The sequence below is a fragment of the Ctenocephalides felis genome, unplaced genomic scaffold, assembly GCF_003426905.1.
Source record: "Ctenocephalides felis isolate EL2017-DRISC unplaced genomic scaffold, ASM342690v1 CF-g0.4_SCAFFOLD_01492, whole genome shotgun sequence".
Classification (NCBI taxonomy): Eukaryota; Metazoa; Arthropoda; class Insecta; order Siphonaptera; family Pulicidae; genus Ctenocephalides; species Ctenocephalides felis.
This window is the reverse complement of record NW_020537646.1, coordinates 6757757-6782188: the sequence shown is the minus strand read 5'-3', so window position 1 is coordinate 6782188 and position 24432 is coordinate 6757757. Positions and strand designations below refer to the sequence as shown.

The 24432-nt window shown below is 29.1% G+C and overlaps 1 protein-coding gene across 1 annotated transcript; it reads right to left on the bottom strand.

Moving 5' to 3' along the window:
• Positions 1 to 271: 271 nt before the first annotated feature.
• On the bottom strand, positions 272 to 24259 carry LOC113370023. The gene is made up of 13 exons (XM_026610668.1): positions 24208 to 24259; positions 20493 to 20592; positions 18343 to 18567; positions 3244 to 3491; positions 2873 to 3177; positions 2624 to 2809; positions 2111 to 2518; positions 1787 to 2039; positions 1590 to 1663; positions 1250 to 1450; positions 926 to 1183; positions 663 to 854; positions 272 to 533 (listed from the first exon to the last, which is right to left on the bottom strand). Exons 2-13 carry the CDS (start codon positions 20546 to 20548, stop codon positions 492 to 494), a joined length of 2448 nt encoding a protein of 815 aa, XP_026466453.1. The 5' UTR covers positions 20549 to 20592; positions 24208 to 24259; the 3' UTR covers positions 272 to 491.
• Between the last annotated feature and the right edge of the window lie 173 nt (positions 24260 to 24432).

Here is a 24432-nt window from a genome sequence, read left to right as displayed (position 1 = left end):
ACTTGGAACTTAGTTTCATTGGCGAATCTAAAGGACTACTGTGGGAAGATACATTTGATAAAGAATTTCGTAACATTAGTGTAAAATTAATCTAACAAGTAAGTTAGGGAATACAATAGAATATATATATATAGACAACAAATGGCTGCAAATCAACATTTCAATAGAATATATATATATATATATATATATATATATATATGTATATATATATAATCAATAAATATGTATATAAATAAACTAGATATATATTTATCTAAAAATTGTTTTCTTATTACAAAAACACAATATTATTTATGATATAATAGCGATATAATACAAATTCATTTTAAAACAACAGTTATATATGTATTCATTAAATATGCATTGGACTATATTAAATAATAATACTCCTAAGATATTTTGGCAAAATTGTCACATCAGTTTTGTTGATTTAACAAAAATGAAAGTTGAACACTTCAAGTAAAGACAACACATTACTCATGCTCGTCTTAACCCTTGCAAACCTCTGAATGAACTTCCCAAGCATTCACCTAAACATAAAATACAACATATAAAAATATAAACACAGATAATCTATTAACATAGATAGTGGGTTATAATTAGTATACAATACTGTAAAAAGTAAAAACAGAATAAGCCTAAACCCAGTAAAACCATACCTGACATTCTCTCGAACAATACCATTGATTAGCACAGCCTGCACAAACATAATGTGCTTCAGATTTATTACAGCCTTGACAGGCTGGTGGAGTTTCCTCTTCCTCATCTCCATTTTCTTCTGTCACAGCACTTTCACCATTGATATTTATTTCTATATGATGCTCTCCTGAATCTTTTGGCTCTTCTTTTACCTAATAAATAAAAAAGTAATATACATAAGCAATCCAAGAATAATTAATTTATAATTCATTTATTTCTTCACCTCGTTTGATTCAACAGCAGGCCTATTATCTATAGGAGTTATGGTAACTTCATCTGTACATCTTCTTTTACTCCTTTCATTTGTTACAATCATGGTTTTCCTGTTGCTTATATTCCCTCCAAGCCTTTCAGCCAATGTAGATGGTAGGTGATTTATTGATGTATTACTGGAATTTCTTTCTGGGGCTGTCAGCAATCGTGCCAAAGTTGAAGTGTAAGCATTTGAATCAGATGTACTTGTTGTAGTTCGTTGAGACTTCTAGATTATTTTAGAGAGCAGTGAAAAAAAAATTCTCAAAATATATTTTCTGTTTAACATTCTCACCTTAGATAATATACCATGAAGCAAACTTTGCTGCTTTCCAGTGTCTTCTAGATTGCCATTTATTGGATGCAGAGAAATATCACTTGTTCGCGAAATATCATTCATTAAAGATAATGGGATGCCATTATCACTGTTTAATTGGAAATGTTGGTTGCGCAGAAGCACATTATCATTTGATTCAGAACTAGATGGTCTTGATCCCTGAAAAATATTGAATATGATTGTTAGGCTTATATGTATTAGAGAAGTTTAGTATGAATATTTTGTTTTTAAATTGTAAGAACCCTATATATATACCATAATATTTTTTATAGATATTAAAAAAAATAAATGTACAAACCATTTCATTATTAGACAGTAACAGGCCAAGTTCAGAAAGTCTATTAGCATCATTTGCTCCATCAGCAATTCCAACTGTGAAATGATATTTATAATTATCATCACATAAGTATTTTATAAATACAGATACTAGTTAATAATGAACTAGAAAAAAATATTAATACAGATAATAAATATGCTTATAAACAAAATATTCACCATTGTTACTTTGCAATACAGACTTCATACGTCTTCCCCTCTTTGGAACTACTTCCGGATGCTGTTGCCTGTAGTCTGCAATTATAGATTTTACATCTTTGACTAGACCTTGTCGACCATTGATAGGACTGTTCAGTTGCTGGTTGAGCATAAATTGATTATGATTGATATTGCCAAGATTATTAAAATGATTCATTGGACCATTTTTAATAATATTATTGCTATGGGCTTGCGGAGGTAGCTGAATCTTAGCCTACATTAAAAGAAAAAACTTTATAAAACGAGCTAAAATCAAAAAATATAATACAAAACTAATGAACTTACTTGGAAATTGCTCCCACTATTTACTGGTAAAACTGTTACCCCATTATGAACATTATTTGCAAAATGATTAACTTGAGGTTCAATTTTATTAGTGACCTCCCCATTAACAGGCGCTGCATTTGAGAAATAATTTGGAAACATACTTTTTGATAAAATATTTGTTAAACTAACAGCATTGTTAGAACAGTTAGAGTTCAGCCTTGTCATATCATTCAGGTCACTACTCGTATTGTGACCATCATCAACTTTCATACGCATTAACATTACGTCCCTCTTTCTTGACAATCTTAATAATAATTCTTCTTTCGCTTTTTGCAAGTAGACTAACTCATTCCATTCTTGTTCCTTTTGACGTATGAGATCATTCAACTGACGTATTTCATTCATGATTAGTTCCATGTGTTGTGTCTGTAAAAGAATATTTGAGATTATAATTAATTTACATATCTAACTTGTATAGGTCATATATATATTTTGTTACACTTTAATCAGAAAGTCTTATAAATATCTTACCATATGTTTTATATTCTCTTTTGTACTAGCTGTAAAAGATTCCGTTTTTTGGAAATAATCCTTTATTACTTTATCGCGCCTATTGAATGTTTGTTCAATTTGTCTCTTAAATTTTTTAGCTGCGAAAGAAATCTCTTCTTGCTCTCGTAGGTTTCTGTTTGACTTGCGCTTATTTTTTCTATGGGTCTAATAACAAATTATTTAAATTAGTGGACTTAAAAAAAACAATAAATAATAGAAAATACTTACCAGTCTAAATTCTACGCTATCTTGTGAAGATTCAGAGTCTTTATCATCTTGAACACACTGTACATCAGCCGGGTTAATATCAATCATCAGATTGTCTTCATCAGACACTGCTCCGGTTTCGTCCAACGAATTACTCTCTTCCATTAATTTAATTTTTTCGACTAGCGAATTTTTTTCATATGGTTTACTTTCTAACAAATTATCTTTAACTTTAATTTTTGGCACGGATTTTTTGTCATCTTGATCTCCAGAAGCTGCTGGACTATTCTTGACGGTGCAATCCAAAGCCGATTCATCTACAGCATCTGGAAGAAGTATCATATTATAGACCTTTATTTTTGATGGATTTTACCCATAGTTGACGGAATTACCTAAAGTACTAATATCCTCGGCTTTAGCTACCACTTTATCATCATCTTGTTCCATACAGCATTCAACCAAAGATTCGATTCCATCAACTTCATTACCGGAAGCTACATCTTCATCTATTTTTTCGGGCTGCAAGTTACCATCACCGTTGGAACTTCCAATTGCATCTTTAACTAATAAAACTTTGCCTTCCTCTGGCAAAACTTCTTCTTGCGTAGAGTTCAGATGCATCTTTCCCGACGTATTGTCACTGAAAAAAAATAAACAGAATGATAAAATGATAATTGCATTTGTTGAAAATTACGATATGGTTATTGTCTAACTATTGTCTAATAAGGATTCTCCAAAATATGGGTAAATAGTAGTAGAAGAAGCGAAACAATTTGGTCTAGCTGAGACAAATGTAGCAGACGTCGAAAAAATCGAACACAAAATAGCAGGTAGTGTCTCTAATAAGGATATGAAGCAATCAACTGAGTAAGAAGAAAAATATATTAAGGGCTTAGAGGTACTTGGAGGTACGAAAAAATGAGAATTTTCAGTATTGTTTTTTTGTTATTAAACGATGTTTTTTTACAAAATCATTAATACGGCTTCATTATACAATGTTTTGACTTGAAGTAACAAAAATTTCAGGAAAAATATTAATATTCCCAAAATTATAGCTGTTTTTGTCGACCCTGTTTCAAAAAACACTCCTGGCGGTGACCATCATAACTTTTTAGAGATTCATCTAAAATCAATCAAATAAAAAATAGTTTTATAAATAGATAATCCTGGGCCTGATCGAAGGTTTTCTTTTTTTTTGCAAAAATTAACAAAATGGCAGCATCAGAAATAAAATATCTAGATTTTTGGGTAAAAAATCAACAGTTAATTGGTCTTAAAAAATTGAAATTTTTGAAAAAAAGAAAATCCTTCGATCAGGCCCGAGTTTATTATGTATTCTAAAAGCTGTATAAATTTCATTAAAATTTACTAAGCGGTTTTTGAGTTACAGTGGTCACCGGTTCTAAAAACATAGTTTTGAGAAAAACTTCTTCACATTGGATTTACGTACAGAAATTCGAATTATTGAATTACTTAAACCAAGTCATCTATTTCTGGGCCATATAATAGTTCATTAGTCATTGTGCAAGATTCCAAAATTCCCATTTGCTGTTGGCTACGAAGTATTCTGGCCCCCCGAGTGTTCGCGTTGGCGCGCTGATCTGCCACTTTCACACGTGCAGCATCCAATTTTTCAGCATACCGATGGGAAATATATCCACAATTAGGTCCTAGGGTATCCATAATCAATAATAATGATTATGTTTATGTATTCAGCAATTTGTACGATAGTAGAACTAGTATTCACTGTTTTTAGGCATATTTTTTACACTAGTTGGTTGAAGCTTTTAATTTTTTCTGATTATGGATTCAATCTTGAACTACACATCTTGAAAGTAAATTATCATTGCTGAGATCGTCGTAAATCGGTTTAAAAGCATTTAAAACATCATGAGGTGAGGGAGAATAATCTTGAGTAGAAGTATCAAGCTCTCCACTTGCGTCAGCGCGCTGGTAAGAGTCCAATAACTCAAAAAGTAATCATCGGATCACCTTGAAATTTTCAGAGAACATTTTCAAGATATTACACTTAATGAAAATGCAAAGAAATAAAAATTGATTTTTCAAAAATTCCAAGTACCCCTAACCCCTTAATAGTAGTGCAAAAACCAAAAACATATTAGGTTGTCAAATATCTCCCTTCCGCTTTTTTGCTCTTGGTTTATAATACAAAAAGGCGGAAGGGAGATATTTGACAACCTTATATTTCAATGATCTTTGATCACAATAAGAGATTAACAAGAATTAAATCAAAATAAGGCAGAGTCTATCAGCAACTTCTAATAAAAGAAAAACGCAAACTGCATTACAAAACAATAAGATAAACTATAACAAGAAAAATATTTTCGTTAAAATATTGACAATGTGACCTGATATCAATATCGACGGATTGAGGGGCGACTGACGGTGTAGGTTTCTTGCACTATACTTTAAAATAGTATCTTTAAAAATATCATGATTTACTTGTTTTTTAGGAGATTATGGTGGACCTTTTTACCCCGCTTTATGCAAAGTGCGTTTAATCAGATTACTATTATTATCGTATCAGGCGTTCCATCAGCCAAGGCTCTTGGTTCGCTCGCGGCCTATTTCGGTTCGAAATTTCATTTCGAAAACCGTCCAAGGCCGTTTGATCGGTCCGGGGAAGGTCACCGTCCCATCGTCAGAGTCGGACTCCGAGTCGGAGTAGTCTATGTGTGTTTTCCTCGGGCCCAAGGCGACAAGAATTGCACTGCGGATCGTCCTTTACTCGCAATTCGGCCTTGGCGATACATGGCGCGCCGTATTAGTTCTCTGATATATACAATATACTCGCAATTCGCAAATAAGAATGTTACCGAGGTCGAATCAACGAGCCGCATGTCGCTCCTGATTGGCGTCACTTGGAAATTGATAAGGAAAACTGTACAGAGTCACAAACATTCATAGTAGCATAGTTTGATATCGAATTTATCATTTTAATTCAATAAACATAACCAAGTGATTATTTCCGTATAAACCATCAAAACAGACTGAGAAACCAGGCCAAGCCCATTTACATGAGAAATAAAATTAAATATATATGTTACCAAAACTATTTTTTTTTAAATTTCACGAATAGCAAACAGAACTATTCATATACTAATTGTCCATTCTCAAAAGATTATTATTAGATAATTCTGCAAGTGATGTAATACATATTTTGCAGTAAAGCCTCGTGAAGCTATTTTGACCACTTGAAATAATTATTAGATCTATATTTTCAAATGGAAACATATCCCTACTGCCTAATATAAGGTTGTCCGAGGAGTATATACATTGAAAAGATTCATTAAGGGAGTATTCTAGTGTAGAAATTCAAAAAAATCTATTTTTTTTAAATTTCATATTTTAAAAGTTCAACTATCTAAGAATATGGGTACGAAAACTTGAATTATTTTTGGAGATATAGGCAATTTACTGACTCGGCCTCCATACTGGTTTGGCTTCACGCAAAACTTTAAATGCGCTTTTCTCAGAACAGACTTTTTCAGTACTGTTGACACGATTTCTAGAATTTTAATCGACCGATTCACTTGAAATGTTCAGATGGTCTTGTTTATAGACCTATCTATAGCCCGAACTAGGATTATCCCAAAATTCCAATTTTTACTATATTTAAGAAATTCGAGAAACTCAAAAAAACAGTCAAAAAACACTTTTTAAGAAATAGTCGCCAATTTGTAAAAAAAATATTTTACTCATTCTATCAATGATGTCGAGCGATTGCGGCATCATTGTAAATTAATAATCTTTTTATTTTTTGCATTTCCGTTGGCTATGAGGGCTGAAATCATGTCAAGACTGAGGTGCCAATTTTTTGAGACCACCCACTTCATCAGGTGCCAGTTTTTACAATTTTGAACTTTTTTATTTTAAAATTTTTGTTTTGTTTTTTCATAATATTAATGAACAAGTGGTGAAAAAATGGATAGTAAAAACATTAATTGCTTTCTTTTACGACACTTTAAAAATTACCTAAAATTCATCACTCTACACTAGAATACCCCCTTAATGAATCTCTTCCGATATGTGAAAAGATAAGACTTTTAGATTTATACTTCTTGGGCAATATTCGTTTTGCTTGCATTTATTTTAAGGGTGAGTTACAAACATTTTGATATTAATATGGACTAGATGTACTAAACTTTTTACTTATTTCTTAACTTGTTTTCTCAATATATAATAGCAAAAATAAAACCTGCAACCAAGTGGTTGAAAGCCAAAGCTCTTACCACTTGGTCCATGAACAAAACCAACTCTTATATTCCAAAAATCTCCTGATATAATCCATTATTCATGTTTTTATTATATTTCCATAGGCTATCCCTGGTTGTTTACAATGCCTTTCGATAAAATGACGTAAAAGTAGCGATAGTGTACACTTTTATCAGAAGTAAACAAATAAAAATATTCTTTAAAGCTTAAAGTAAATATAATACATCGATCAATTGGTTCCACTTTCGAACTCTGAAAACATGTACATATATTTTAAATTTTATTATCATTCATATGTATTATTTCATATTTGAGCACCAATCCGAACTGTGTTCTATAAACTTGTGATGTTATTATCTGAACTTAGTGTTTATAGAAGGCAACCCCGTAGACTGGCAATTATCTTGCTGATGAAATTATATTAGATATATATCTAAAAGTGATGTGAATATATATTGGAGGAATGACCCGTAAGGCAATTTGATCTGAATCTATAATATCGTAAAACCTGATATCACTACTAATTGATGCAATCTAGCTGAGGTGGGCATCGAACCCGGAACCAGTGTTGCTAGACCACGTTCTTACTGGGGATCCAATATAGAGACTTTGGGTGATACTTTTCAAATATCTAAGGCTTAGTTAGTAACTATTGATCTTCTTTTATAAATATTCCTCTTGTTTTTTTTAGATGGTTTATAAAACTTTCACAAGGTTCCCTACGATCAGAAGCATATTCAATTATTAATCTGTTGCAAATGCAAAATAATATATAATAATCATAGTAAAAAATCTGCTTCCATAAATATATATAAAGCAAGTAATTTTATATCGGGTAAATTGCTAATGCAAAAATATTTATACGTTGATAAATGGAAATAAGTGTGTACAAGTAGGAAAATATGAATCCACATTTAATATTTCAAACAACCTCGTGGGTTAGTGTAATAAACGTATATAGGCGCAAAACGAGGTCATTGTAACATATATAAGATCTCTGCTTGATATGAGATGTTGCATAAAACCTTGAAAAATCAGTGGCGCCTTCAACAAATAACGAAATCAAATAACCAACGGATGTACCAGATAGAAACTGAATGACTTTGACAGCATAATAATAGCAAGTATAAAATTTAAAGCCAATTTTTCAAAAATATTTACATGTTTAAGATTTGTTGCCTATTTGTTCTAGCTACACTTCTCACCACCAATTCCAATCCTTCCTGCCATGTCCCATTTTTTTTATATGCCACAATTTTTCTATTATTTACAATATCATATATTATAATTAATTTCAAAGATTTATAGTTTATTATATTATTGAATAATTGTAATATCAATTAGATAGATGTGCAAAAATACTCTTTTTCATATATTATTGTAAATAAAGTGTTTATAAAAAAAAACTTCTCAACATAAGTTTCTGCAATGAACAGTTGAAAAGCAGCAATTGGTTTAATTTCAAGACATGTGACCGTTAGCTAATTGTTAATAATAATTAAGTTGAAAAATAATTACGTTTCATATTCGCTTCGAACTATAAACATTTATGAGCAAACTAACAGTAGATCGTCGTAAGTGTCCTTGTATAATATCATGCATTTTAAGCCCAAGGTTTAATCAGATCAATGGCCTAGTTAACTTTGAGTCTACTGTCCTTGGTGCAACATCGTCATAAACACAGTACAAAGTACTTATTGTGCAGTTAATAATAAAAAAATATTAGGCTACTTAAACGCCAAGGTTGAAAGAGTTACTTAACACCAACTACCCAGCCAAATAATATATACTGGATACTGGTAGTAGATTTGGATTTTTACTCATTTCCATCTATTGAACTATGAACTGAGTCCTTAATATGAATTAGAAATTCTACAATAAAAATAATTTAAAGGATATCATAAATATGATTGTTCTTTTCTCGAAGTTGAGATTTGAGTTACTACCAATGACCATGTAAATGATACTTTATAGATTCAGGATACCAGAATATAAAAGTGTGGGTAAGAGACCTGATAGAGTTTTGGGTTCAAAGATCAAATTTTGGATCAAATACATACTTTTCCCAATATTGGTTTCAAACGATTCAGAATGACTTGAAATGTTGAAAAAACATAAAATCAGAGAATCAAAAACATAGAATCAAAACATCAAATCCAGAGCATTTGATTTCCTGATTTTATGTTTTATCAACGTTTCAAGTCATTCTGAATCGTTTGAAACCAATATTGGAAAAAGTATGTATGTGTTCCAAAATTTGACCTTTGTATCCAAAACTCTATAAGGTCTCTCACCCACATTTTCATATTCTGGTATATTGAATCTATAAAGGAACTTTTCAAACAAAAATAATTAGTAACATAAAAAAATTATGTTTATATCTAATTGTTTATGTATCGTTGTCCTAATCTATGTTGGCATTGGAATAAGTATTTATAAATGCCAATAATAATAAATATAATATCGATTAGCTGCAATTGGACTCTACGTGCAGCAAATGTAAATCGGCTTGCACATTTGACTTTCATTCGACTTATTACCATGTATATCTAATATATATATACAAAGTTCAAATCATCAGATTTTGTACTTAGAGACCATAGTTGTTATTTTATCTCCTGAAGCAAGTAAGCATTTATTCGAAATTTGCGTCTTATTAAATTAGATAAAAGATGATACAGGACAAGACAAAAATAGAGACAAAATTCGTTAATAGTTGATTTCCTAATCTACTTAAGAATTGTTATATAGTATACAAATATTCACTTCATTAATTTGTTCATCCCTAATATGTTTTTTTACACAAGAACAAGACCTGTAAGAAGGGCTACTTGAAAACATGTTTTCACTGCTTGATATTAGGTTGTCTGGATTACAAATATAAATTATATTTAAATTTACATACGTCATCAATTATCAATTACTACGAGTCTCTTGTAAGTAGACACGTGCGTAATTTCTTTTGGAAGTGATAACAAACACATATGTAGAGATAAATAATTTGTCAAAAATGGTGTCATTTATTTTTAAATCTTTTTCAATGCAGAAAACGAGACGATGTGAATGAACTCGGGAGATTGGATTCATTTATTGTACGTACATTAAAATTTGTGTCAGCCAGATATTGTTATTTATTTAGGTTTATATTTTGTATACGAAGTAAAGCTAATATTATTTTTTATAATATTGAACTTGATCAAAATTAAAATATGTAAAAGAACCAGTGGCGGTGAGAAAAATATAACATGGATAGTGTTAAATATAATATAAAGAAAATATAAAGTTAAATTCTGATATTCAAAAAGTTACTGTACGAGCTGAATTTTTTATATTTGTTTAAATATATGTTCAAACAAATTGCATCTTAGACAAGATAGAATATATCTTGAATAAGATCACAGTAACTATTTTTACAAATAGTTCATAGTAGTTCATAAATAATTCTTTAATTAATTTTAGATATGAGCATACAAACAGATACACACATATATACACAAACAATGAAAGAGATGGTAGAATAGCATTCTAGATCCTCCCCCCCGTAACACATATAGAGAAAAGCGGAGAATTTAAGCCTCGCACACGTAGATGTATGTAAAAAATAGCTATATAACAGCACATATATAAACGTGCAAATATAAAACGAATAACTTTAACTTCAATATTTCCTCGAATAAAAATAAAATTAATTTAATTAATCTCTAAAAAGTTGTTTAAAATTAATTTTGAATTTAGTTCATCTTATAAACAATTTGAACTTCGTAAGAGTGACTAAAAATAAGTCAAAAAAGAAGTTTGAAATAGTTTGGTAGATTCTTCAATAATACTATAATTGACGAACAGGGATGATTAATAATATCATAAGGATGTTACTTGAGTCCAGATTCCAATAACAAAAATTTCTATAAGTTCTGTTATAATGAGAGAAATTATCAATATTATTCGTGTTATGACAATATTTAAGTTGATTAGCAGAAACTCTACAGAAGATAGATCTATCTATGCCAATCTTTTTTTTGACTTTAGTAGTCACCCCCATGAACTAATTGTTATCTAAGTGTTCCATATAAATCTATCATAAAATTTCTGATTTTTCAACATTTCTGATAAATTTGCGACAAGATATTTCTTTATATAGAATTTTAGAAAAGAAAAACTTTTTCGGAATAAATTTTTATCTTTGAAACATTTATTGCTTTGTAAAGGATAAAGTATATTAGATTTTTAAACTATAAAATAACTATAATGATATAAATAATCATTACATATTTCAAATATCCTCTATTAGTTGTGATAATTGAGGTTTGTAAGTGGCAACCCTATAATTGGTCTAATGTTGATTTTATCACTAGAATAAATGAATACTGATGGGTTTTTTTTATATATTTAGAGATGAGTCCAATCACAATGATAAAATTTTTGAATGCAACAAAATTTTAATTATTTCTCAAATAATTTTATTAATTCTAGAATTTGCAGTATCTACGATTCAATCTTATGTATTTGTTGTTTTAAGAACTCTATATTCTAGAGTAAAAAAATCATCCATTCCATCCTCTTGTACTATAGTACTTTGTATATTTCCTTTGTATTTTAACCATTTATGATTAAATTACAAATTCCTTGTTTATTATGATTAATTACAAATTAATGTGATTTATTTTATGATTTATGTATCATCTTAATGTAGTATAGTCAACCGGCATAAAAGCTGCTGGGAAATAGATTTGCTACGATTATATCTTTAGTTATTTTAAGAAATGACTGAAAGGTCACTGGTCCTTGCAACTATTGACGATGTGACTATGACTAATAAAATTAATGAAAAATTAGTATCGTTGCAGACTATTATAGGTTACAATAATTTAAATAGATGGTCATCTGCGATTTATTAATTTGTGCATTTATAGTCAGAGTTGGCGTTTATTCCTGCCAAGGATCTAGAATGCAAATCTTCTTTTCCTTTATTATATATGTATTATACATAATGTATATATATATATATATATATATATATATATATGTGTGTGTGTGTGTGTGTGTATATGTATATGTGTTTATATATAATAATTCTTCAAAAGATTAGAGAATCTACTATTGTAAACTATAGAACTATAAATATAGTTGCTAGATTGATATTAATACTATTGTCTTAAGCAACATAATTAAGAAAAAGAATATTTTGACAAAAATATCTTAAAAATACGTACATGGTACTAATTTAACTTAAAATTCGGTGAAATAGTAATTATAAAGATTTTTATGGAACATTTGTAACGACATTTATAAAACTACAAAAATATAGTTCTGATTGTCGATATTATAAACAAAAACACTACGTCATATAAGCAATATAAAATAATATCTGCACAAAAAAATACCATGTAAAATAATTAAAAACAATCTGGGGCAGTTTTTAAAATTTGAACTTCCTACAAAATTATAGAACTAAATTAAATAACAGTAAAATATCCAAAAAATCACAATTTTCCTAGTCAATGTCCTCCGACGAAGGAAGAGCGCGTCTCAAATTATCGATTATCCTGTTAAGAATTACTTTGATAGTCAGTTACAAAAAGATTGTCTAGATCTATATTACAAGTTCCTTTAGGATTTAATTATTTATATTTCGATATAAATAATTTATATTTTATTACAAACAAATTATATATTATTTATATTGCATTCTTTATTTACAAAATTGTCTCGTACTTCAGCATTGTTGTGGGAGCGAATAATTCAACGTAAAGAAAACAGCTGTTTTATAGTATTGTTATGATTCATAATTGATAAAAATTAGCAAGATACATAATAAACAATTTTTAAATGAAGTGTTTAAAATAAAAAATGTGTGCATAAATGTACATACCGGCTTCAAGATAAAATCACCCTAATGATCAGTGTTATCCTTACTATTGCACAAATAATTTTGACAAGCAAGTAACGTGATTGTTCATTATTTTCACAAAACAACCACACAATGTTTTTATCTAATCATAAAGTTTATAAATTCGCACCAACTAGTAAATTTTTCTTTCTAAAATCTGTATCTTAGTTCAATTTTTAATTAATATTCACATCTTAATCACTGCAGTTGCTGTTTTACACTAATTCTTTAACAGTAAATCACTTAATAAACAAAACGTGCAGAAACTTCAATGGCGAAACGCTTACTACAGCGGAAATTGACGAGCGGACACTCGCCAAAGACCGGGAGAGAGAAACGAACGCCAAAGTGGCGAAGCGGCGGTCGGGGTAAATAATAATTATATATATATATATATATATATATATATATATATATATATATATATATAATTAAGCGAGAGGTTTTATATATATATATTATATATATTATATATATATAATAAGCGAGAGCTTTTTCTTCAGATGGTGAAATAATATGATAAAATTGTTCTTGGACATCCATGCAGTAACTAAAAACACGTAACACATACTCCAAGCTGACAACATGTTCGTTTGGAATAAGCTTTTTTATAACAAAATATATTATTTATTTTAATTTTACATTTTTTTTAAATTTATCATAACTCGACGTTTTATCAATTTTTTGTTTCATATTTATTTTTTCAAATTTATTTGTATGCACTGAAGATGGGTCAAATCAACCTCCGAAACGTATGTTCTCTGAATAAAAACATTTTTTTCAATAAAACTGTTTTTATTTACTGGACGGATGCCCAAGAACAATATATAAGAACAAATATAATATATATATATATATAAGATTTACATTTTTTTGTTCGACGTTGAGACATATACATATAGACATGTTAATATTTGCAGCCAATCGTCCAATAAAAGAACAATAAATAATAAAAACAAACTATTATTGCTGCAAACATTGATATTCAAGATATATTAAGGCGGGTGGATTTAAAAGTCACTTAGGAACATATGATTTTCGGATTCTAGGGATCAAAATAAGATACTTTGCTGAAGAAACCATATCTCTAAAATAAATTCTGACGTCCCTAGCATTGACCCAGAAATTCGGGTCAAATTTTAGAATATTCCATTTAGACCCATTTAGAGTGCCCCAATCGTGTCCAAATGTATAACCGACCCACCCATGCCCATGGTTCACCTCCTGGGACCTCCCCTGAAAGGAGGTGAGATCAAAAAAGAATGTAGTATATTCATCTTTTCCACAGATAATATTTTCCTTTTAATACTCATTAGTTTTCTACAATTTTTTTCATTGAAAATGTAATGATTAATCGTTAAACATACACAGGCCTGCAAAACTTTCTTTTTGTTTGGTGCATCAAATGTTGGAGCTAATTCTTATAGTATTTTTTGCGCTGATTTCAAATCTGCAAACCAATTTTTTTGTATCAGCTCTAGTCTGGAACTTGGAAAAAAGTTGCCGAAACCAGGTCCATTCTAGGTCGTCACGAAAAAGAACTTTTCACAGTGTCAACTAATGTTCCAACTAAGGCCGAATAGGTCTTGTAAGTTTGTATGTACTAGTAGGTATATCTCATTAAAATAAAATTCTGAATTGTATTACTATTTTGTACTTTCATTCCTTATACGTATATCATATCTTGAAAACTAAAGCTCATAGAGAAAAAACAATGTCATTTTTGAAATCAGCGCCCCAAATATACTTAAAAACAGCATTAAAATCGTTTGCACCATTTTCTTTGTTGGCCTGTATTATATATGCACGTGTATTATTGAAATTACAAAAAAAAATCCTGTAATAATGTGATTTTTGTCAATTTAAATTAAAAGATGAAGATGACAAGAAGACTTTGATAAAGAAGATAATTTAGCCCTAACACCCAATATCAAAATGTGATTCCAAGTGAAAATATGTATGTTAAAAATATATAACAATAAAAGAAACTACTGGGTTATCTTCTAGTAGCCATCTCTTATATTATCGAATAGTAATTCTAATATAAATAAATATAATTATAAAAAAACGCCTGAAAATAAAAAGACCCAGTGATCATCTACCGTCATAATTTTATATGGTTTGCACAGAAAAATTTTCAAATAGGTTATTTAAAATTATAATTTATCATTTATTATTGCTTTCATTATTATTATTATACTATTATTTATATTATTATTTAATGATTTATTTAATTCTATTTCTTTTCTTTAATTTCTTTTACTCCCTCTGCTAAAACTAGCAATAATAAGATTTTTTTTTAATATAAATATAAAAACTAAATATAATCATTGTCTAAAAGAACAGAAGAAAAATAGGATCACATCAAAATATCAATACGTCGTTGTTTGGATTACAGTTTAATATTTTTTCCAGAATTTCTGTATCTTACTGATAGTATCTTCTATAGTGCTAAATAACAATGACCTATATATGTACAAAGTATGCTAGAGAATTTTAAAAATCCTTCAAATGATATAGTACAAGTATACGTTTAATTGCATATAAAACAATATTAGTTAATTTTACAAAGAATTTGATACGGTAATAAACGATGAAGCAAATAATTATAAAACGATATACCAAAAACCTTAACATAGTTTGGATATAATATTTTTTTATTTCATGCAGTAAATTAAGAAGATACCACTGAATCTATTTAACTGATTTAAAATTTGTGATTGCTAAGATAAAATAAATTTATAAAAGACCATGGACCTTGATTTGGAAATATCTGTTAAGACGCATGCGTATTATCGGAGACATGGGGTTTATTGGCTGCTCATAGTCATAGTCATAGGCGTGCTACTTGCAACGCTTAAACAAAACACATTCAAGGATGTATCTAATTTAAAATCCCGATAACACAGTTACACTATTTATATAAGACGACTGTGAACTCATATTCTTATGAATCTTACTATAAACTACCGATAATAATTGACAAAATGATAAAATAAAACAAACCCTTCTAAGAACCTTTTTTACGTACACTTTCCTACAATAACTGATATATTTTTGATAGAATTTATTATTTTAATAGTCTACTGCGTATTGTAGTTGAATTGCATATTGTAACAATTGTGCAAATTTTGTAAATAATAATAAAATTTTAAAAATCCTTGAAAGAACGCACAAGGTCAACTTGGTCGACAAACATATTCAAGGACAATTTTGTGCGTCTGTTTTTCTCGGTGCCCCCTTGACAAAATATCAGAGAAACATAATAATTGTAATTTTCAATTTGCTCAAAATATTTCTTAGTCATCAAATTTATATAATATTTATACCTTTCTTAAAATATTGTGTTGCCCTTATTCGTGATCTTTTTCATATTTTTGCTACATAATTATTATTAACTAGATTCCATTAATTGTTTTTGCTATGTGTTAAATGATGAAGATTATAAAGATATTTAGTGAAAATCCAGAAAAGTCAGTTTGATTATTAAATGAATTTAATTATAATTCAACTTCATTAATTAATTTATTATCTAAATTATTGTTTGTATTAAATGAAACAAAAATCGGATAAAAAAGAAAATAATTCGCCAGGGGTAGGAAAATACCTATTACCTACGTGCGTACGTGTTCCCTTGGTCATAATTTTATTTAGGGGTTGATAGCATTTCTTCTAGAGTTCAATGACTGCGCAACCCCCAAAGTTCAATATTGACAGAAGTAAGAGGATATTTATTTTGGCATAGTTTCTATGTGAAATATAAATTGGTAGAGATGTTTAGTAATTAAGTAAAAAATAAATTAAGTAAAAAAATTTATGAACTAGGTGTATCATTATGCTTGATCAACAATAGTCAATTAACGTTAACCAACAACATCAAGAATTGAGATATAGCAATTTTTAAAATTGTAATAAAAAATCATGAAAATTTGACGCAGTCCTCTAATAATCTCTAATATTTTTTTTTAATTAAACCACGTTTTGGAGGTCAATAATAATTTAAGGTGTTGGATAGGACCAAAACTATGCTAAATTTTATTAAAATCAACGATCCTCATCAAAAACTAATCAGCACGATTTCAAATTGATTTCTTTTGAACAGTTTGTGAATTTTCAAGATCAGTTCAAGATTTTTGGCGAAAACGAAAGGTCAAACTTTGGCCCACATACATACATTCCGATATATCCTTTTTCCAATTTTAGTGCCAAACCACATAGAAAAAGACTTTTTTTTAAATTCTCTTTTAACAAAATAAGACTTGAGAAAGAAAATTGTCAAATCGGATTTTCTGGTGAAAGCAAACTACTCCTTTGGAATGTTAATGTAAATAAATATACTGCGGATGTTGAAATTTTGGAACTATTGTAACAAGTTATAATTAACCTATTATAAATAATGTATTACATTTTTAGTACTTAAGATTTTGTCCATAATTTGCTAAAAGATCAGACATCTGAACGTATGTGAAATTTCGAATTAAAAAATGATATAAAAGATATTTATGTCTAAATTTTGCAGTGATTTAATCAAGCTAAGATGTTGCATTATTTTATTTAAAAAAAATTAGTCAATGTTTCCCCCAATTTGGTAATTTAATAATAGTATTAAAACATTTGATAAACCTATTTGATTGGAGTTTATAACAACATAATAAAGTATGTAATAAGATTAATTGAGAGGATTATGGTGTTGTAATATTAATTAATATTACAATACTATAATCCTCTCAATTAAATTTATTACATACATTATTAGGTTGTTATAAACTCAAATCAAAGAGGTTTATAATTTTTTTAATACTATTCTTCAGAACAGTTAGAAACTTGCAAATAATCAAGGCGGTTTATTACAAGGCGAAAAAAGTTTGAGAACCTATATCAGAAGCATAGTTCAAAAGCTATAAAACTAAAGGCAAAGTACAAGATATAAGATGACCCTTAAAAAAAGTATTTCAAACTCCTTCGAACTTTTTCTAGTTTAGAAATTAAATACAGTAGAACCTCGATTAACCGGACTAATTGTTGTCGATGGGCATTCGTTTAATTAAAAATTCGGATAATCGAATGTATGAAGAATAATGTTGTGTATTTATTAAAAATAATAAATACATACATAGATATCAACGAAAATAAATGTTTATTAGGAAAATAATACTTCCTTATGTATGTACGTACATATTTTCTTCGATTACATTACATACATGTATTAAATTGCAGCATTAATCGTCCAAAAATTCGAATTGTAGGTAATACATACATATAAATTGGTCACGGTTGGTAGTCCGGGTAATCGAGGTTCTACTGTAGATGTATCAAACATATGACCTAAAATACTATTAAAATGTTACTTATTTTTTTCCAAGCTCACCTGTTTCTTGTAAGTCCAACCGTAGTCAGTACCGCAAAAGGTTCATTTAAATGATCATTGATTCCATTATCCGAAATGCATGTGGTTTCAATAATTGTTTTCGAGGCCTTTTGCTTCGACTTCCCTTTCGGTGATGAGACGGTAGGTGATGATGACCTACTACCCCTACTACTACTGCTACGCGTACCCTTGCCTCGGCGTAGTATGTTTACACGTCGGGAATGCCTGAAAAAAAAAAAAATAAATAAAAAACTAGTGGGGTGCATGGCATCGTGCCTTAAGGCAAATTGCTGGAATTTCCCGTACCTATAGAAACTATAAATTTTTGACAAAAATTTACTTTTTTTTGAAAAAAAAAAAGACTTTTTGAAGAAAAATTTATTTTTAAATATTTTGGAAATTTTGAACTTTTTTTTAAAGCAATCGTACTGTTTTAACTGCATAGAGACGAAATATCGAAGCGCGTAAGCGCCATGCCGCCGTCTAACAGATAAACATTGGTACGGAACCCATAGGAATGTAAACAAAATTTATACTTATTGGTAAAATTTCTATAAAATATCTGATAATTTGATGTGCATATGTCCAATAATAATTTTTGACCGCCAGATGGCATTTTTTTTTACTTTTTTCACTATATCTCCGAAACCGCTAGACCTGCCTTCATGAAAATTTGATCAGTTGTTCATCATGTTAATACAAGTAAAATGTTTTTTGAATTATTCAAATCGGACGCTCCGTTCTTTTAAAAACTGAGTTACCGTTTTTGGCACTTTTTGCCCCATATCTTCGGAACGGCTAGACCTTCCTTCGCTAAAAACTAATTAGCACATCTCCTTATTCTATTGAATCCTTATTATTATTGAATTATTCGAATCCGCACACACACATACATACATCCATTTTTTCTAAGGCATGCCAAAATGTTCAGAAACCTCTGAAACGTAAAGATATATAAAAATTTTCATTTTCGATTTTTTTCCGATTACTATAACTTACCCTACGGGAAGTTAACTAGTGGGGTGCATGGCATCGTGCCTTAAGGCAAATTGCTGGAACTTCCCGTATCCTAATTTAAATCTTCGTACGGAACCCGAAAAAATTTACACTAAATGTGTACACATTATTAAAATTACTATAAAATATCTGATAATTTGAAGTACATATGTCCAATAAACATTTTTTTGACCGCCAAATAACATTTTTCTAAATCATTTTTATTGAGAGTCCATAACCGCTAGAACTTCCTTCCCAAAAATTTAATCAGCTCTTCATCTTGTCAATACAAGTAAAATGTTTTTTGAATTATTAAAATCGGACGCTCCGTTCTCTTAAAAACTAAGTTATCGTTATTAATACGAATCGAATGTTTTTTGAATTATTCAAATCAGTGTTCCCGAAATCGTTGATGAAAATTTGTATCCGCACACACACACACACACTTCACACACACATACATACAAACGCATACATTTTTATAAGGTATGCCAAATTGAAGTTAATTATTAATCTTGCTTTAAAATTCTAAAATTTAGACAAAGTACTCTTCAATATGTCTGCAATGGCTATTAATACTAAAATGGACAAGTCTTGTTTCCTAATTGAAGATATTTAAAATTTTATGAACCAAGTACCTGTAATATTGTAGATCTAAAGCTAGTTAAAATTTAAGCTCAGTTAAGATAGGGTTTATATTTATACATTATTATCAATATATTAATCATTTTTAATATCGTGCCTATAATAATAATTAATTGATTTTAGACTTTGTTTCATATAGTCATTTTGTAGAAATGACTCAGATCAAGATTCAACAGAACAATCAACAAGTTTCAACTTCAAATGTTATTCAACAAGTTGAAAGCTGATAAGCGTTTACAAAAATATAAACAAAATTCTGAGATAAAATATAATAAATATACTGTTTCAACACCTGTTTTTCTGTTATTGCAATATTATAATTAACTTATTTGCAGGTAGGTTCTAGTTTGAACCAGCAAGATTCAAGGTTCAGCAGTCATGGGATACTGATAGACCCGTAAAGCTTTGGGGCAGAATAATTTGGAAAACATTATTTTAAAAAATATATACATTGCGTATTTATACATCTTTTATTATCATGTTTTTGGTTGAAAATTCACAATACTAACCCAAGTGATCTGGTGTTGATAATATTTCGGTTGGCGGTAGAATCGAGTCTTTGCATGGTGACGCACTCCCATAGCCTTCGGGATAATAATTTTCTATAAGCTGAAAGATAACGTTAATTATTAATAAAATGAAAATTTATATAGCACAAATATGCTTGTAAAATGTATATGTTCTAAATGATAAAACCGTTCGATTTTGCCTGATAATAAAAATAAAATAAACGAACACTTTAGATATTTATATTAATTTATAAAGTATGCGTGGTTCTTTTTAATAATATTGTTTTCATAGCAATAGCTAGTAATTGATTTATCAGGTTAATCTCCACTTTGAAAAATTCAATAATGTCAATGTACAAAAATTATAAACAAAACAAAATTCTTCTTAAAACAAACAAGATATAACCAATTGCAATTGAAATTTATTTGGGCTCATATGATAAAAATTGATAACACATCTATGGTAACAAAATATGTGCAGCAAAAGGATGTGGAAACATTCCAAACTAGCTGTAAGTGGAATTCTGTCTTAAGGCAATTAAGGCATCGCGCCTTAAGGCAAATTGCTGGAACTTCCCGTACCAAAAATTATTATTTTTTTAAAAACGATTAACATTTTTGAAAAAAAAATTACTTTGAAAAAAATAAGATTTTTGAGAAACTATAAATTGGCCAAAAAATTACTTTTTTTGAAAAAAAAATTTTTTTTAAAAAAAAATTTTTTTTAATTTTTTTTTTGTTTTTTTTTTGAAAAAAAAATTTTTCTTTATTTTAACATATTGTGGAAGATCTGAACTTTTTTCAAAGCAATCGTACTGTTTTAACTGCATAGGGACAAAATATAAAGCGCGTAAGTGCCGCGTCGCTGTCTAACGCATAAGCATTGGTACGGAACCCATAGGAATGTTAACAAAATGTATACTTATTGTTAAAATCTCTATAAAATATCTGATAATTTGATGTGCATATGTCTAATGATCATTTTTGACCGCCAAATGGCTCATTTTTTTACTTTTTCCTCCATATCTCCGAAACCGCTAGACCTACCTTCATGAAAATTTTATCGATTCTTCATCTTGTCAATACAAGTGAAACGTTTTTTGAATTATTCAAATCGGACGCTCCGTTCTCTTAAAAACTGAGTTACCGTTTTCGGCACTTTTTGCCCCGTATCTTCGGAACGGCTAGACCTGCCTTCGCCAAAAACTAATCAGCACGTCTCCTTATCAATACGAATCGAATGTTTTTTGAATTATTCAAATCGGTTGATCCGTGTTCCCGAAATCGTCGACGAAAATTTGTATCCGCACATACATACACACACATACATACATACACACACACATACACACACACATACACACACACATACACACACACACACACACACACACACACACATACATCCATTTTTTCTAAGGTATGCCAAAATGTTCAGAAACCTTTGAAACGTAAAGATATATAAAAAATTTCATTTTCGATTTTTTTGCGATTACTATAACTTACCCTACGGGAAGTTAAAAATAAATATAAACAATCAATGTTTGCGTTAAATATGGTCTTGAAATATGTTCAAAAAAAAAACTAAAAAACTAGTGGTGTATGGCATCGTGCCTTAAGGCAAATTGCTGGAACTTCCCGTACGTAACAAAATGTTCAAAAATATTAAATGTTTTCAAATAGATTAATATTAATATTGTAACATTGTCGAATATTTATAAGAATTGCTAAGAAACTGAATTGCAAAGTTGAAATTATTTGTTTAAAGTATATTAGAACTTTAGTCATAATTAAAATTAAAATCTTATTATTATACTTATAAATTATTTTCGACATACGAACAATTTTTTTTTTAAAAAATTGAAACAATTTTTTTTAAAAAGCAATTATTTTGTTAAAACAAGCAGAAAGTTCTTTGAATCATTCAAATCAGACGCTTAGTTCTCTCAAAAACTGCAATTTTTTGCACATTTGGACCGTTATCTCCGAAACGTCTGGACCTGCCTTTGCCAAAAACTAATCACTACTTCTCCCCGTAATTACGAATTGAATGTTTTTTGGACCATTCAAATCCGATGCTCCGATCTCCCAAAAACTCGATTTCTATTTTCGGCAATCTTTGCACCGTATCTCCGAAACGGCTGGATCTGCCTTTGCCAAAAACTAATCAGCACATCTTTCTATCAATAGGAATCGAATGTTTTTTTAACTATTCAAATCGGTTGATCCGTGCGCCCGAAAACGTGGACGAAAAATTGTATCCATACATACATACATACACACACACACACATACGTCCATTTTTTCTGAGGTATGCCAAAATGTTCAGAAACCTTTGAAACGTAAAGATATTTAAAAAATTTCATTTTCGAATGCCATCACAATAAAATTATGAAGGCTGTCATTACCTCAAAAGGAGCGCCCCCTCGACGAATAAGAACTTTTACAACATTTTTGCACTATTATTTAGAATAATAACAAATATTTGTATTTTCAATTTATTGTTTATTATATCTATGTATACTTATCTATAGTTTATTATTTTAAATTTTACTGCATATGATTACACAATTTAATTCAATTAATCAAAACCAAAGACTATTACTACTACTACGTAAGTTTGAGAACTTTCATACGATAATTCGCTTTTATACTTAAAATTAGATTTTTTTGTTAAGATAGATTGTAATTTAATAAAATAAAATAAAAATAATTGGTTTAGCTAATGTGATATTTACGCAACAATTTAAATAGCCCTTTTTTTAGGTCAGACCATCCACGTTGTATAAATTTATTTATTAAATTTATAATGAATTCGCCATTAATATTTTTTTCATATCAATTGTTATGACAATGTCTTAAGTCATTAAGCAAAAAAATAAAGCAAAAACTACATGCATAATATTTTCGCAAGACTGTTATTCTGATCAGATCTTTTAAATATCTATATGTTCAAAATAATATTATTTCATTTAAAAGAAATATTAAAAAAATAATATACGCATAAATGTAACTTTCATCCTATACCTCTACTTCCGGCTCTTTAACAGGATCAAGACATGACTCGGGTTTTCATCTGGTCATGCGGTTCGGGCATTTGTTTTTGTTCAATCACAAACACTTGGATCAAATTTAAACAACATTTTACCACACAACAGAAATTGTTTATCATAAATTTTATAACACCGACAAAGTCGAACTCATTATTTTAAAATATTCACTTCAGAAAAATCAATTTAATTTTTAACATAAAAATACAAAAACCACTTTCACGTTACATACCGTAAATACATAAACACAATATTATTCCCTCGCACGCATTGTGTTGCACTTGCACTTTAACAACTAAATTTAGACTTCGGAAATATTAAAACACATAATATATAATAGAAAAAGATAATAATAAAGTTCATAATAATTCAAATGCAATTATTTTTCATCGATATTAATTGTAGACATTAAAAATAATTATTTAAAGAAGTTAAACCTACTACGACCTTAAAAAGTCATGAGCTACTGCATCTGCCATCTGCCGCACTGAAGATTGCCGGTGGCCATTGTTCGTTCCTTCTCTTTCTTACCGGTACTTGCTTTACGCGCATTTATATTTTCAATCAAATAAAAATTAGCATTTTAAGAAAATTAAAAACTTATATGAAACAATAATTGTAAAATTGTTTTTTCTAGATCTTTTGTTAAAGATATTTTATCTTACCTTTATGAAATTCAAGGATATGATCTTGTTTATTTGGCGCGCAAATAAAATCTTTTTAAATACAGTCAAATCCTTCTTCAATCCACTTTGCATATATTTTTAAAATTAAAAGAAAATAATACTTAGCAATCAAGGTAAAGCTAATAAAATTACATTTTTACAGCAATTTTGTACACTAAATTATATTAAACAATTATTCTTTGTGTGATCCTGTGAGAAGCGCGC